The sequence below is a fragment of the Schistocerca gregaria genome, chromosome 3 (genome assembly GCF_023897955.1).
Source record: "Schistocerca gregaria isolate iqSchGreg1 chromosome 3, iqSchGreg1.2, whole genome shotgun sequence".
Classification (NCBI taxonomy): domain Eukaryota; kingdom Metazoa; phylum Arthropoda; class Insecta; order Orthoptera; family Acrididae; genus Schistocerca; species Schistocerca gregaria.
In genome coordinates, this window is record NC_064922.1 from 936,672,065 (window position 1) to 936,685,774 (window position 13,710).

Consider the following 13,710-nt stretch of genomic DNA (forward strand, 5'->3'; position numbering starts at 1 on the left):
GCATATTTTCAGAGATCTCCACAAGAATGCAAAAACAGACAGAAATTTAGTAATGGTAAGGTCAAAACTGAAAATGGCCAATCCCCTTAGGCAAATAATGAGAATTTTATTGAGAAAGTACTCCCAGAATCAGTATAAACATTTAATCACATGTAATAGTCAATTCAGATATGATTTCATATCTTACTAACTTCAAAAATTTAATTCAAAGAAGCTGAATCTTATAGAAGAGATTACTGTTAAATATCTGTATGTTTGTATAAGAAAGAAATGATGACCATACTGAAAAAGCCAACAGAGCCAAGAGTGGTGGATAAGCCATGATCAGAATCATTTCAGTTTTCTAGTGCTGTGTGCCACTGTGGTTACTTTGCTTTGCCTTTGAAAGGAATATTTACAAGTAAATCTATGCCATAAGAATGGCATTAATATGGCATTGTCCCACATAAACTTGTTTACAAACCACCTATAATAATTCTGTGTGTCCACACATTTCATGTAGTCTTCTTGGTCATTGTTCTTGGCTTGCATCTGCAAGACATCTCAAATGTTGACAGTAAATGCCAACAGTGATTGTTACAACTTACAGAAGCAATTCGTAGTACACCAAACTGTTGCTGTTTCACGATGTGTAACATTATCTTTTGTGGATGCATGCAGGTCTTTGTGTGGGCAGTTTCTGCTTTCTTTGGGCTCAACTATTCCTTTCTTTTCCTTATGTTCGCATAAAGACACCATTTCTCATCACCAGTAATGATATTGGATACGAATGGTTGATTTTGTTCATGAGCCAGCAGAGATGCACATATGGCCACCAGCAGTTTTTTTTTTTTTCTTCTTCTTCTTCTTCTTACAGTATCCAGTACTTTTGATCTCATGGTGTAAATATATTTTCCAAAGTGAATGGTAGACTTACGAATACTACAAGATCCTTTGGATTTGGAAAAAAGTGGGGTCTAAACCCCACGAGTATGTACTGGATATACGACACTGTGATAAAACCCATGATAATTTACAGGGCTACAGTGTGGTGGAACCAAGAAGAATATAAGGTGGTTGCTAAAGAGCTTGGCAAGTCGCAGCAACTGGCATGCTTAATCATAACAGAATTAGCAGTACGCCCACCACTGGCATAGAAATCACGCCGGACCTGCCCCAATTACACTTGTGAATTAAAACAGAGGCAGCGGCATGGTCATGCAGACTGAAAACTGGAAACAACTGGGTACCTTTAAGACATGATAAACCAAACAACAATGTAGGGAATGTGCTAAATTAACTTCCAGCTGCTTCAATAAGCCTTTTCCACGTAACTGGAGTAGGAAGCAATGGAAGAATGAAGCACAACAACATGCAGGACGCAGTCTGGTTTATTGTCAGGTCGAAAACCGATGAAAATGGTGGGGCCAGAGTATACAGCTACAGCCAGGACTAGAGAATATATCCTCTCTAGGGAAGATGGCCACTGTATTGCAGTTGGAAATATCTGCTGCCAGACTATTTGTGGGGAAGAATCTGCATATATGCTACAAGGATTGTGACATGTCCATTCATTCAGATGGCCGAGCACGTCTGAAATCTTTAGCAGCCCCTAGAAGCAGTATAAAGATTGTTGTCGAATGCCATGAAGCCCTTGCGAGGTTAGGAGAAAGCAACATGGTAAATCAGCTGTGGGTCCCTGGTCACTCAGGAATCAGTGGTAATGAACAAGCTGATAGGCTGGCTAGGACATTTGCATTGATTCCATTTATTGGCTCAGAGCCTGTTATCATCACTAAGGGGATGGTTAAATCAAGACTACAAAATTGGACTAGAAGGCAGCATGTAGAATACGGGACTATGATTCAAAAACAAAAACATGGCAAGCTAATGATGCCAAAGCCATGTTTTAGGAGAACATACGTAAACCTGGACTTGAAGAGAAGACAGACTAAACTCATGGCAGGACTGATGATGGTCCATGGGAACTTTTTTTTAAACACCTACACACGATGGCTATAGAGAAAGAAGCCCCAAAGTGTGGGCTGTGTGGTAAGGGTGATGCAACCTCACCACGACTGATCTCCCAATGCGAAGTGTTGGAGGTCGAAACATGCAGAGCATTTGGCTCAATCAAGTACTGAAAAAATTGTGTGTAACGAAGAATTAGTAAAGGGCCTCATCAAACCCTATTTTGGTGCAAGCAATACTGGTCTAGGACCAAAGTTGTTTTTACCTCACTGTTCATATCAAACTACACTCACTTCACCAATACTAGAAACAGAAATGTAAACACTTCAGAAGTAAAGGAGACCATTCACTGAAAAGCAAAATTATTGAATCATCGACAGGTGCATGCATGTGCGCGCAACCCCCCCTCCCCCTCCCAACCACACACACACACACACACACACACACACACACACACACACACACACACACACACACACAGAGAGAGAGAGAGAGAGAGAGAGAGAGAGAGAGAGAGAGAGAGAGAGAGAGAGAGAGAGCAGAAAACTTGCTATAGTCTGTTCAGAATTACTTTAGGATTGACAATTATCATGAGAGCAGTAGCAGGGGGGGCTAGGGGACTGCTGTACAAAGTCAATCAAGACAAATGTTTTGCGTGTTACATGCCAACTTTGAGACTGACAAACTTAATGACTGTCCGCTGTTCTCCATTAAAAATGTAATTGACAGAAGTGTTGCAGTTTCGAAGACAAAGAAAAAAACATTATTGTGAAGATTAGCAAGGAAATTTCTGAGAAATAAAAAGAAGCTGGAAAACATCAAAACTTGGAGCACTGAGTAAAAAATGTTGCGTGGAGGAGTGAAATACCAAGATAGATTTGTTTGCTGAGGATGTGGTTCCTCATCATGTTTAATATTATTAACACAGAAAGGAACATTCAACACTAAACATGTTACTGGTCAGTCTTAAGCAACCAGGCCTCTTTAAAGGAAGCTAAACGTTTTGGTCACAGTTATCCATGGCCCAGGATTTCAAATGGACATCTCTGTGGCTCTATGGTGTCAATGGGAAGACAGGTTGTAGGTTGCAATGCAATGATTTTTAAGGAAGATCAGTGGCTTGAATACCAGTGGAACAGATCCCTTGATAAAACTTGGATCATTTCTGGACATGTTCTCAAGTAGGAACGGACACACGACAACTAAATAAAGATGGCAATGCCTTCCAGCAAGAGGAGAGGGGTGGAGGAAGGAGGGGTGGGGGGGGGGGGGGGGGGGGTGGCGGCGGCGGACTACTACTGCGCCATGCAGGCATTTTGCAAGGCTCTCTCTCAACCAGTCATCTGGTTTTTAACACAAAGGAGACAGGTGATCACAAAAAAAAAAGACCTGTGGTACATTTACACAGGGTGGTTCATAGAATCATTATTTCAAAATCTGTGAAAAGCATAATCAATTGTTCTCGAAGATACATCTTGTCATTCAGTTGTTCTTCACAAGGCACCCACCTTGACAAAGTGAAAGGGGAAAATCATTGGTTTGGTTAAGCTTTGAAACACTGATGTAAATGATAACTTATGTGCAGCTTATGGAACTAATATCTCCTCCATAAACCGTAGTTCCAAATATACCAAGTCTATAAAATGGAAAAAACGTATAGGACTACAATTGCTATCTTACCATTGCCATTTCAATCCAGTAGAGTTAACACGGGCCAAATTAATGGTTACATTCCCAAGAATAAAAATAAATTTACACATTTGACTGGAGTACCATTATCACAACAGAAAATGGAGTATACGTGGATTCAGCGGCATGTTTGAAATGGACAGATTACAATGCTAAGTGCCAACATAACAAAATTATATTAAGTTTTGAGATTTTCATAACAAGGCATTATCAGTATCGAAGTCCAAATTAAGTTCATATCAAGTATTCAGCAAATATCACTGTTTACCATACAATAGCAATACTGAAGTACTGTTCTGTATTACTTTGGTCTTTCCCTCAATACCAATTGCCCCATTTAAGATACATTTTAACCCTAGCTTAATATATATATATATATATATATATATATATATATATATATATACTCTTTGCCTTTAAATATGTCTGCTTGTGTCTGTGTATGTGCGGATGGATGTGTGTGTGTGTGTGTGTGTGTGTGTGTGTGTGTGTGTGTGTGTGTGTGTATGTGCGCGAGTGTACACCTGTCCTTTTTTTCCCCTAAGGGAAGTCTTTCCGCTCCCGGGATTGGAATGACTCCTTACCCTCTCCCTTAAAACCCACACCCTTTCATTTTTCCCTCTCCTTCCTTCCTTCCTGACGAAGCAACTGCCAGTTGCGAAAGCTTGTAATTCTGTGTGTGTGTTTGTGTGTTTTGTTCATGTGCCTGTCTGCCGGCGCTTTCCCGCTTGGTAAGTCTTGGAATCTTTATTTTTAATATATTTTTCCCATGTGGAAGTTTCTTTCTGTTTTATATATATATATAAGTCTTGGAATCTTTATTTTTAATATATTTTTCCCATGTGGAAGTTTCTTTCTGTTTTATATATATATATATAAAATAGAAAGAAACTTCCACATGGGAAAAATATATTAAAAAGAAAGATTCCAAGACTTACCAAGCGGGAAAGCGCCGGCAGACAGGCACATGAACAAAACACACACACAGAATTGCTAGCTTTCGCAACCGATGGTTGCTTCTTCAGGAAGGAGAGGGAAAGACGAAAGGATGTGGGTTTTAAGGGAGAGGGTAAGGAGTCATTCCAATCCCGGGAGCGGAAAGACTTCCCTTAGGGGGAAAAAAAGGACAGATGTACACTCGCACACACACACACACACATATCCATCCGCACATACACAGACACAAGCAGACATATTTAAAGGCAAAGAGTAAGGGCAGAGATGTCAGTCGAGGCGGAAGTACAGAGGCAAAGAAGTTGTTGAAAGACAGGTGAGGTATGAGCGGCGGCAACTTGAAATTAGCAGAGGTTGAGGCCTGGCGGATATCGAGAAGAGAGGATATACTGAAGGGCGAGTTCCCATCTCCGGAGTTCGGATAGGTTGGTGTTGGTGGGAAGTATCCAGATAACTCGGACGGTGTAACACTGTGCCAAGATGTGCTGGCCGTGCATCAAGGCATGTTTAGCCACGGGGTGATCCTCATTACCAACAAACACTGTCTGCCTGTGTCCATTCATGCGAATGGACAGTTTGTTGCTGGTCATTCCCACATAGAAAGCGTCACAGTGCAGGCAGGTCAGTTGGTAAATCACGTGGGTGCTTTCACATGTGGCTCTCCCTTTGATCGTGTACACCTTCCGGGTTGCAAGGGTAGGAGCCAGAGGGTAGGGAAGGTGGTTTGGGGATTTCATAGGGATGAACCAAGAGGTTACGAAGGTTAGGTGGACGGCGGAAAGACACTCTTGGTGGAGTGGGAAGGATTTCATGAAGGATGGATCTCATTTCGGGGCAGGATTTTAGGAAGTCGTATCCCTGCTGGAGAGCCACATTCAAGGTCTGATCGAGTCCCGGGAAGTATTCTGTCACAAGTGGGGCACTTTTGGGGTTCTTCTGTGAGAGGTTCTGGGTTTGAGGGGATGAGGAAGTGGCTCTGGTTATCTGCTTCAGTACCAGGTTGGGAGGGTAGTTGCGGGATGCGAAAGCTGTTTTCAGGTTGTTGGTGTAATGGTCGAGGGATTCAGGACTGGAGCAGATTCGTTTGCCACGAAGGCCTAGGCTGTAGGGAAGGGACCGTTTGATATGGAATGGGTGGCAGCTGTCATAATGGAGGTACTGTTGCTTGTTGGTGGGTTTGATGTGGACGGATGTGTGAAGCTGGCCATTGGACAGATGGAGGTCAACGTCTAGGAAAGTGGCATGGGATTTGGAGTAGGACCAGGTGAATCTGATGGAACCAAAGGAGTTGAGGTTGGAGAGGAAATTCTGGAGTTGTTCTTCACTGTGAGTCCAGATCATGAAGATGTCATCAATAAATCTGTACCAAACTTTGGGTTGGCAGGCTTGGGTAACCAAGAAGGCTTCCTCTAAGCGACCCATAAATAAGTTGGCATACGAGGGGGCCATCCTGGTACCCATGGCTGTTCCCTTTAATTGTTGGTATGTCTGGCCTTCAAAAGTGAAGAAGTTGTGGGTCAGGATGAAGCTGGCTAAGGTGACGAGGAAAGAGGTTTTAGGTAGGGTGGCAGGTGATCGGCGTGAAAGGAAGTGCTCCATTGCAGCGAGGCCCTGGACGTGCGGGATATTCGTGTATAGGGAAGTGGCATCAATGGTTACAAGGATGGTTTCCGGGGGTAACAGACTGGGTACGGATTCCAGGCGTTCGAGAAAGTGGTTGGTGTCTTTGATGAAGGATGGGAGACTGCATGTAATGGGTTGAAGGTGTTGATCTACGTAGGCAGAGATACGTTCTGTGGGGGCTTGGTAACCAGCTACAATGGGGCGGCCAGGATGTTTGGGTTTGTGAATTTTAGGAAGTAGGTAGAAGGTAGGAGTGCGAGGTGTCGGTGGGGTGAGGAGTTTGATGGAGTCAGGTGAAAGGTTTTGTAGGGGGCCTAAGGTTCTGAGGATTCCTTGAAGCTCCGCTTGGACATCAGGAATGGGATTACCTACAGTGTTACACCGTCCGAGTTATCTGGATACTTCCCACCAACACCAACCTATCCGAACTCCGGAGATGGGAACTCGCCCTTCAGTATATCCTCTCTTCTCGATATCCGCCAGGCCTCAACCTCCGCTAATTTCAAGTTGCCGCCGCTCATACCTCACCTGTCTTTCAACAACTTCTTTGCCTCTGTACTTCCGCCTCGACTGACATCTCTGCCCTAACTCTTTGCCTTTAAATATGTCTGCTTGTGTCTGTGTATGTGCGGATGGATATGTGTGTGTGTGTGTGTGTGTGTGTGTGTGTGTGTGTGTGTGTGTGTGTGTGCGCGAGTGTACACCTGTCCTTTTTTTTTTCCCCTAAGGGAAGTCTTTCCGCTCCCGGGATTGGAATGACTCCTTACCCTCTCCCTTAAAACCCACATCCTTTCATTTTTCCCTCTCCTTCCCTCTTTCCTGACGAAGCAACTGCCAGTTGCGAAAGCTCGTAATTCTGTGTGTGTGTTTGTGTGTTTTGTTCATGTGCCTGTCTGCCGGCGCTTTCCCGCTTGGTAAAGTCTTGGAATCTTTGTTTTTAATATATTTTTCCCATGTGGAAGTTTCTTTCTATTTTATTTACATCATTATATATATATTGTCACAAAGCAGCAGGAGGATACACACAACTGCACAGGATGAGAAGGAAAGACTCCCATGCGGTAAGTCTCCCCGACACGCGATTCTGGCTGACTTTCCCGAAATCTACCCCTATTCCTAGACCTCTCCAGGCCTTTTCCCTCACCTCTCTTCCTTTCCCTTCAAACTTCCCGCCTGATGAAGGAGCCACTGGGTTCGAAAGCTTGCCTAATTACAACCTCCTTTTATGTGTGTGTTTCCAACCACTTGGTGAGTAGATTTTGTATCTATCCAATTAAATTCCTGTTAGGAAACACAGACAGATTCAGTTTGCAGCAGATGGAAATGTGAAATATTCTTAAGATTTCTTTCACTTAATGTGTTCACCCAACTTCAATAATGAAAAAGTTACCCTACATGTCAAAAATGTAGCAATGTCATCAGAAAGTGCATTTTTGTAATGTGAACATATCATCTTAATAACTTTGTTGCCACAAATAAAACTAAAATGGAAATATAGTGAAGGTCCTCCACAAGACATTGATGTCAGTTCCGTTCTTACACAGAGTCAGTATCTGTGAATTTGAGTCAGTTGAATGTACTGTAAAATTGTGCTAGATGTGGCAACTCTGCTCCACACCTCCATCTGCTCCCGCTGAACTGTCACTATAGCTCCCACAGTAATCCTGTTTCGAGTTACAGTGTGTGTGTGTGTGTGTGTGTGTGTGTGTGTGTGTGTGTGTGTGGAGGGGGTTCGCACGCACCGCACTCGTGCACTCGCGCTCACACACACACTCTCTCTCTCTCTCTCTCTCTCTCTCACACACACACACACACACACACACACACACACACACACACACACACACACACACAATTCTTTCCATCTCTGTGCCCCTACATAGCGCTGCCTGCACACTCAATGCCAGTGCCACATTTTGGCAGACATACAAGGTTGTGGGAGGGAGGGAGAGGGAGGGAGAGGGAGAGGGAGAGAGGGAGGGAGGGAGGGAGGGAGAGGTATTAGGAGTGGGCAACTAGTGGCTCGGAAGGAGGCAGCCGGATTGCTGACTAGGAATGTTGGGAGGGAAGGGTGGCAGCTGAACAGGCTGGGCATGTGCTGCAAGGGTGGCAGCTGAACAGGCTGGGCATGTGCTGCAAGGGTGGCAGCTGAACAGGCTGGGCATGTGCTGCAAGGGTGGCAGCTGAACAGGCTGGGCATGTGCTGCAAGGGTGGCAGCTGAACAGGCTGGGCATGTGCTGCAAGGGTGGCAGCTGAACAGGCTGGGCATGTGCTGCAAGACTGTCAGAGCCAGTGGTGAACAGCAAGTGGTGCACACAGAAGGTAGCACAGGGAAGTAAACTGGGAGGGATTGACAGGACGGAAGAAGGGGAGACTGCTGGGTGAAAGGTGTGGGGACAGAGGATTATCAGAGATTGAAGCCAAGATGATTACAGGAGCGGAAGATGTATTCTAAGGACAACTACCAGATGAGTCGTTCAGAGAAGCTGTTGGGGGAGGGAAGGATCCAGGCAGCTCTGGTTGTGAAGCAGCCATTAAAATTGACTATGTTATGCTCAGACATATTTTGCATTACCAGCTGGTCAACTATGTTCTTGGCAACAGTCTGGCGGTAGTCATTCATCCTGCTGGACAGCTGGTTGGGAGGAACTGCTGGATGGATGGATTGGGTAGGTCCTTCAAAGGGATGGAGCCCCTGTGACGATGGGTTGGAAGTGAGTAGTATAAAAACTGAGTAGGATGCTGTATAGCTTGAGTGAGAAACAGAACACCAGAAAAGGAACTGGGGAAGGATGGTGGGGGTCAAGCTGGATCTAAGGAATTCCTGGAAGGTGACCACGGGTTGGTTAAATGGGAGGAATCAGGAGGGTGTGAGGGGGGGGGGGGGGGAGGTAAGGCTGGATGTTAGATTTTTACATAAAACACAGTACATCTCTATTATTAAAATTATGCAACCAGGAAACAGTAGATTGTCATAATGAACAAGTAAAGTTCCACTTCCTTTAGTAGAAATGAATGTTCTGACCTTAATGTTTGCATCCCATAACTCCCTGCAGAGACTCATCCGAGCCTCCAGCAGGTTCTTCTGTGCAGATGCCACATAAACTTCCACTTCAGTTGTGCGCATCTTTGAATTATTTGCTGCCAATTGTGCTTCCATGACAGAAAATATCCGCTCTACTCCTATGCTGACACCAACACATGGCACATTTTTGTGCCTAGAATCAAACATTGCCACAAGGTTGTCATATCTACCACCACCTGCAATACTGCCAACTCCACTACTTTCATTTGCGTTGGCTTTGTTTTCACCTACAACAAGACAAGATCACTATGAGCACTTAAGTAATAATTACTTTAAAAACATATTTTAAAGTATACTTGTGCATTATATCTAACTTCAACAACGGTTCATTTGTGTATCAATTAATGAACTAAATTAACTTGGTTTCTATTTTTTTACATGATTTGTTGGGATCAAAACAAAAAAAGTAGCTTTTCTCTTGAGAAAGAGTCCCTAAGAATAAAATCAAAAAGCTTGTCATGCCCACCCACTAATACAAACTTCTAAGGAGGACATTTTTGAATCTTGTGAAACACATATTATGTTCACACTACTACACCCTACGGATATGTAATTCATTGTTTTGGGATGTTCTTTGTCATTTCATCCAATCTCTCAATGATGCATGCTAAATAAAATAATTACAGTGGTATGATAATATGCTGAGCAACTTTAAGAGTACATTGATAGAGATCACACTCGCACGAGTTTAAGAGGAATACCTCCTATTGGCTAAGAAAAGGAAATTACCCCCAAATTACAGATGGTAAATGGCATCAAACATGAACAAGAACTGTGGATGTATCATCATCATTATTAATGTTTTTGTTTAAATGGACGTCCTACTGAACCATGATATTATTGCACTTGGTCATTATAGTAAACACACACTGTCATTACAGTTAACAAGTAGTAGTGACAGAGAAAAACCCGTCACACTGTCAATGCTTTCAAGTCAGTTGCGCATATCCTATTGTTATATCCTGCAACTAGGGTGTGTGCACCAAGTATGGTGTCACTGCATGTGCGTGTTTGCAGCAGCTGTCAACTGTAACGGTGTAGGCCAGCTGCTGGAGGCACGTGCATCGCGAGGTTTCCACTGCACTGTCTTCTGGCAACTCACACACATGTATGCGTGGAGGAGTGCTAACTTGCCCTTCTTGTGTGTCTTTCCATGTGCCCTTCACATCAGTGTACAGTGTCTTGTTCCATGGGGATTCACAGGAATCTGTTTTCAGTTGTAGTTGATTGCTTCATGAACAGTGCCATATTCAGGTTATTTTAGCATGGTCTCAAATAGTTACAACAACCACCAACTCCGATTAGGCACTGACTCACGGTGAGTCAATAGTAATACCATCACATCCCGCTGCAATAATATTGTAGTCATTAATAACTACGAGGTTACCATTTCCTCCATTCTCACAATGTCTGACAAAGGGAATTAATGCAATGTAGTGGATGGTGTTGAGCTTCCATTTTTGGTGGAATTACCATACTGCAGACAGAAAAAAACCCACATGAAGACCACAATGCACTTTCTGCACAAAGGAATGAGGATGGCATATGTTTACAGAAGGGATATAAAATAACAACAGGTGCAAGACTGGAAGAGGTTTAAATGCAAAAGGACACCAACTGCTACACATTTTCAATTTTTTCTTTCTTTCTATGTAGTTTCTTAACAGTACAGGGTGTTTATAAATGAATATTGGGGCTTTAATGCTTTATATTAAACTTACAGTTATAAATGATATGTCAAATGAAAGAGCAACTCAAACAGTTTTACCAAGAACCTCATAAATGTTCAATGTGAGCACCATTTGTCACAGGGCACACATCAAGTCTATAGCTGAGTTCTTCCTAAATGTTGATAAGTATGTCTTCATTGGGCTCCTTGCAGCCTATCCAGCACTTGGGTACAGTGAAGTTCAACCAGTCGGGTACTTCGCTATGCCAGTGAGGTGGCACGCCATCTTTCTGGAAAATGAAGTTCCCGGCTCACTTCTTCCAACAGAGGGAAGAGCCATTGCTCTAGTGTATCAAACTAAGAAGCGCCAGTTACAGTAGGTTCACAAAAAGAGAAAGTCCCATAAACTTTCTGCTGGGCAACATTGTTACCGATTGACACATCCTGGCACAACTTGTGACCCAACCACACTGGCTCAATTCTGCCAGTATCCCTCCTCCTCTCCATTCAGTCATCAGGCTTCAATATTATCAAGAATATGTTGCCTGAGAACAGAGAATTTTCAATTCACTGTGTAATGAATGGCCGGCCGGTGTGGCCGAGCAGTTCTAGGTGCTTCAGTTTGGAAAAGCGCGACCACTACAGTTGCAAGTTCGAATCCTGCCTCGGGCATGGATGTGTGTGATGTCCTTAGGTTAGTTAGGTTTAAGTAGTTCTAGTGGACTGATGACCTCACATGTTAAGTCCTATAGTGCTCAGAGCCATTTTTGTAATGAATGGCAGAAAATTCTTGAAAATAACCCACTGACTGTATCCATCCATACTGAATCATGTTTTTTGTTGTCGTCTTCAGTCCAAAGACTTTTTTGATGCAACTCTCCATGCTACTCTATCCTGTGCACGCCTCTTCATCTCCGAGTAGCTACTGTGACCTCGATCCTTCTGTATCTGCTTACTGTATTCATCTCTTTGTCTCCCTCTATGATTTTTACCCCCCATGCTTCCCTGTAGCACTAAACTGGTGGTCCCTTGATGTCTCAGAATGTGTCCGACCAACCTATCCCTTCTTCTAGTCCAGTTGTACCACAAAATTCTCTTCTCCCCGATTCTTTTCAGTATCTCCTCATTAGTTACTTGATCTACCTATTTATCTTCAGCATTCTTCTATAGCACTACATCTCAAAAGCTTCTATTCTCTTCCTGTCTAAACTGTTTATAGTCCATGTTCCATACGTGGCTACACTCCATACAAATACTTCAGAAAGGACTTCCTGACACACAAATCCATACTCAATGTGAACAAATTTCTCTCCTTCAGAAAAGCTTTTCTTGATATTGCCAGTCTACATTTTATATCCTCCGTACTTCGACCAACATGCTATTTTGCTTCCCAAATAGCAAATCTCTACTACTTTAAGTATCTCATTTACTAATCTAATTCCCTCAGCATTTAATTTGACTACATTCTATTATCCTCATTTTACTTCTGTTGATGTTCATCTTGTATCCTGCTTTCAAGATACTGTCCATTCCCTGCTTTCAAGACACTGTCCATTCTGTTGAGCTGCTCTTCCACGTTCTTTGCTGTCTGACAGAATTACAATGTCATCAGCAAACCTCAAAGTTTTTATTTCTTCTCCATGGATTTTAATACCTACTCCAAATTTTTCTTTTGTTTCCTTTACTGCTTGCTCAATATACAGGCTGAATAACATTTGGGACAGGCTCCAAACTTGTCTCATTCCCTTCTCATCCACTGCTTCCCTTCGAGCCCCTTAAGTCTTACAAATGCTGTCTGGTTTCTGTAGAAGTTGTAAATAGCCTTTCCTTCCCTGTGTTTTACTCCTGCCACCTTTAGAATTTAAAAGGAAGTATTCCAGCTTCCTCTAGGCCTACAAAGGCTATAAACATAGGTTAGCATTTCCTCAACCTATCTTCTATGAGAAGTCATAGGGTCAGTTTTGCCTCGCGTGTTCCTACATTTCTAAGGAATCCAAACTGATCTTCTGCGAGGTTGGCTTCTACCAGTTTTTCCATTTTTCTGTAAAGGATTTGAGTTAGGATTTTGCACTGTGACTTATTAAACTGTTCAGAAATTTTCACGCCTGTCAGCACCTGCTTTCTTTCGAATTGGAATTATTATATTCTTCTTGAAGTCTGTGGGTATTTCGACTGTCTCATACATCTTGCTCATCAGAGGGACGAGCTTTGTCATGGCTGGCTCTCTCAAGGCTACCAGTATCTCTAACTGAATGTTGTCTACTCCTGGGGCCTTGTTTCAATTCAAGTCTTTCAGTGGTTTGATAATACTGCCCCTCAAGTATATCTCCCTTGTAAGGACCCTCTATATTATCCTTCCACCTTTCTGTTTTCCCTTCTTCGCTTAGAACTTGTTTTCCATCTGAACTCTTGGTATTCATACAGGCAATTCTCTTTTCTCCAAAGGTCTCTCTAATTTTTCTGCAAGTAGTGTCTATCTTACCATTAGCGATGTATGCTTCTATATCCTTACATTTGTCCTCTAGTCATTCCTACTTAGCCATTTTGCATTTCCTGTCTATCTTATTTTTTTAACATTTGCATTCCATTTTGCCAGCATCATTTACAGCATTTTTATATTTTCTCCTTTCATTGATTAAATTCAATATCTCATGTGATTACCAAGAATTCCTACAAGCTCCCGACTTTTTACCTACTTGATCCCCTGCTGCCTTCACTATTTCATCTCACAAAGTCACC

At 42.9% G+C, this 13,710-nt stretch overlaps 1 protein-coding gene across 3 annotated transcripts in view; it reads right to left on the reverse strand.

Annotated features, from left to right (window-relative positions):
• Positions 1 to 13,710, reverse strand: part of LOC126355840 (histidine--tRNA ligase, cytoplasmic-like) — a 37,729-nt gene that overhangs the window by 5,379 nt on the left and 18,640 nt on the right. For all 3 annotated transcript variants that reach the window (XM_050006299.1, XM_050006301.1, XM_050006300.1), the window contains one exon: positions 9,243 to 9,529. In XM_050006299.1, the coding sequence (XP_049862256.1) occupies positions 9,243 to 9,529 (287 nt within the window). The remainder of the gene's footprint in view (positions 1 to 9,242; positions 9,530 to 13,710) is intronic.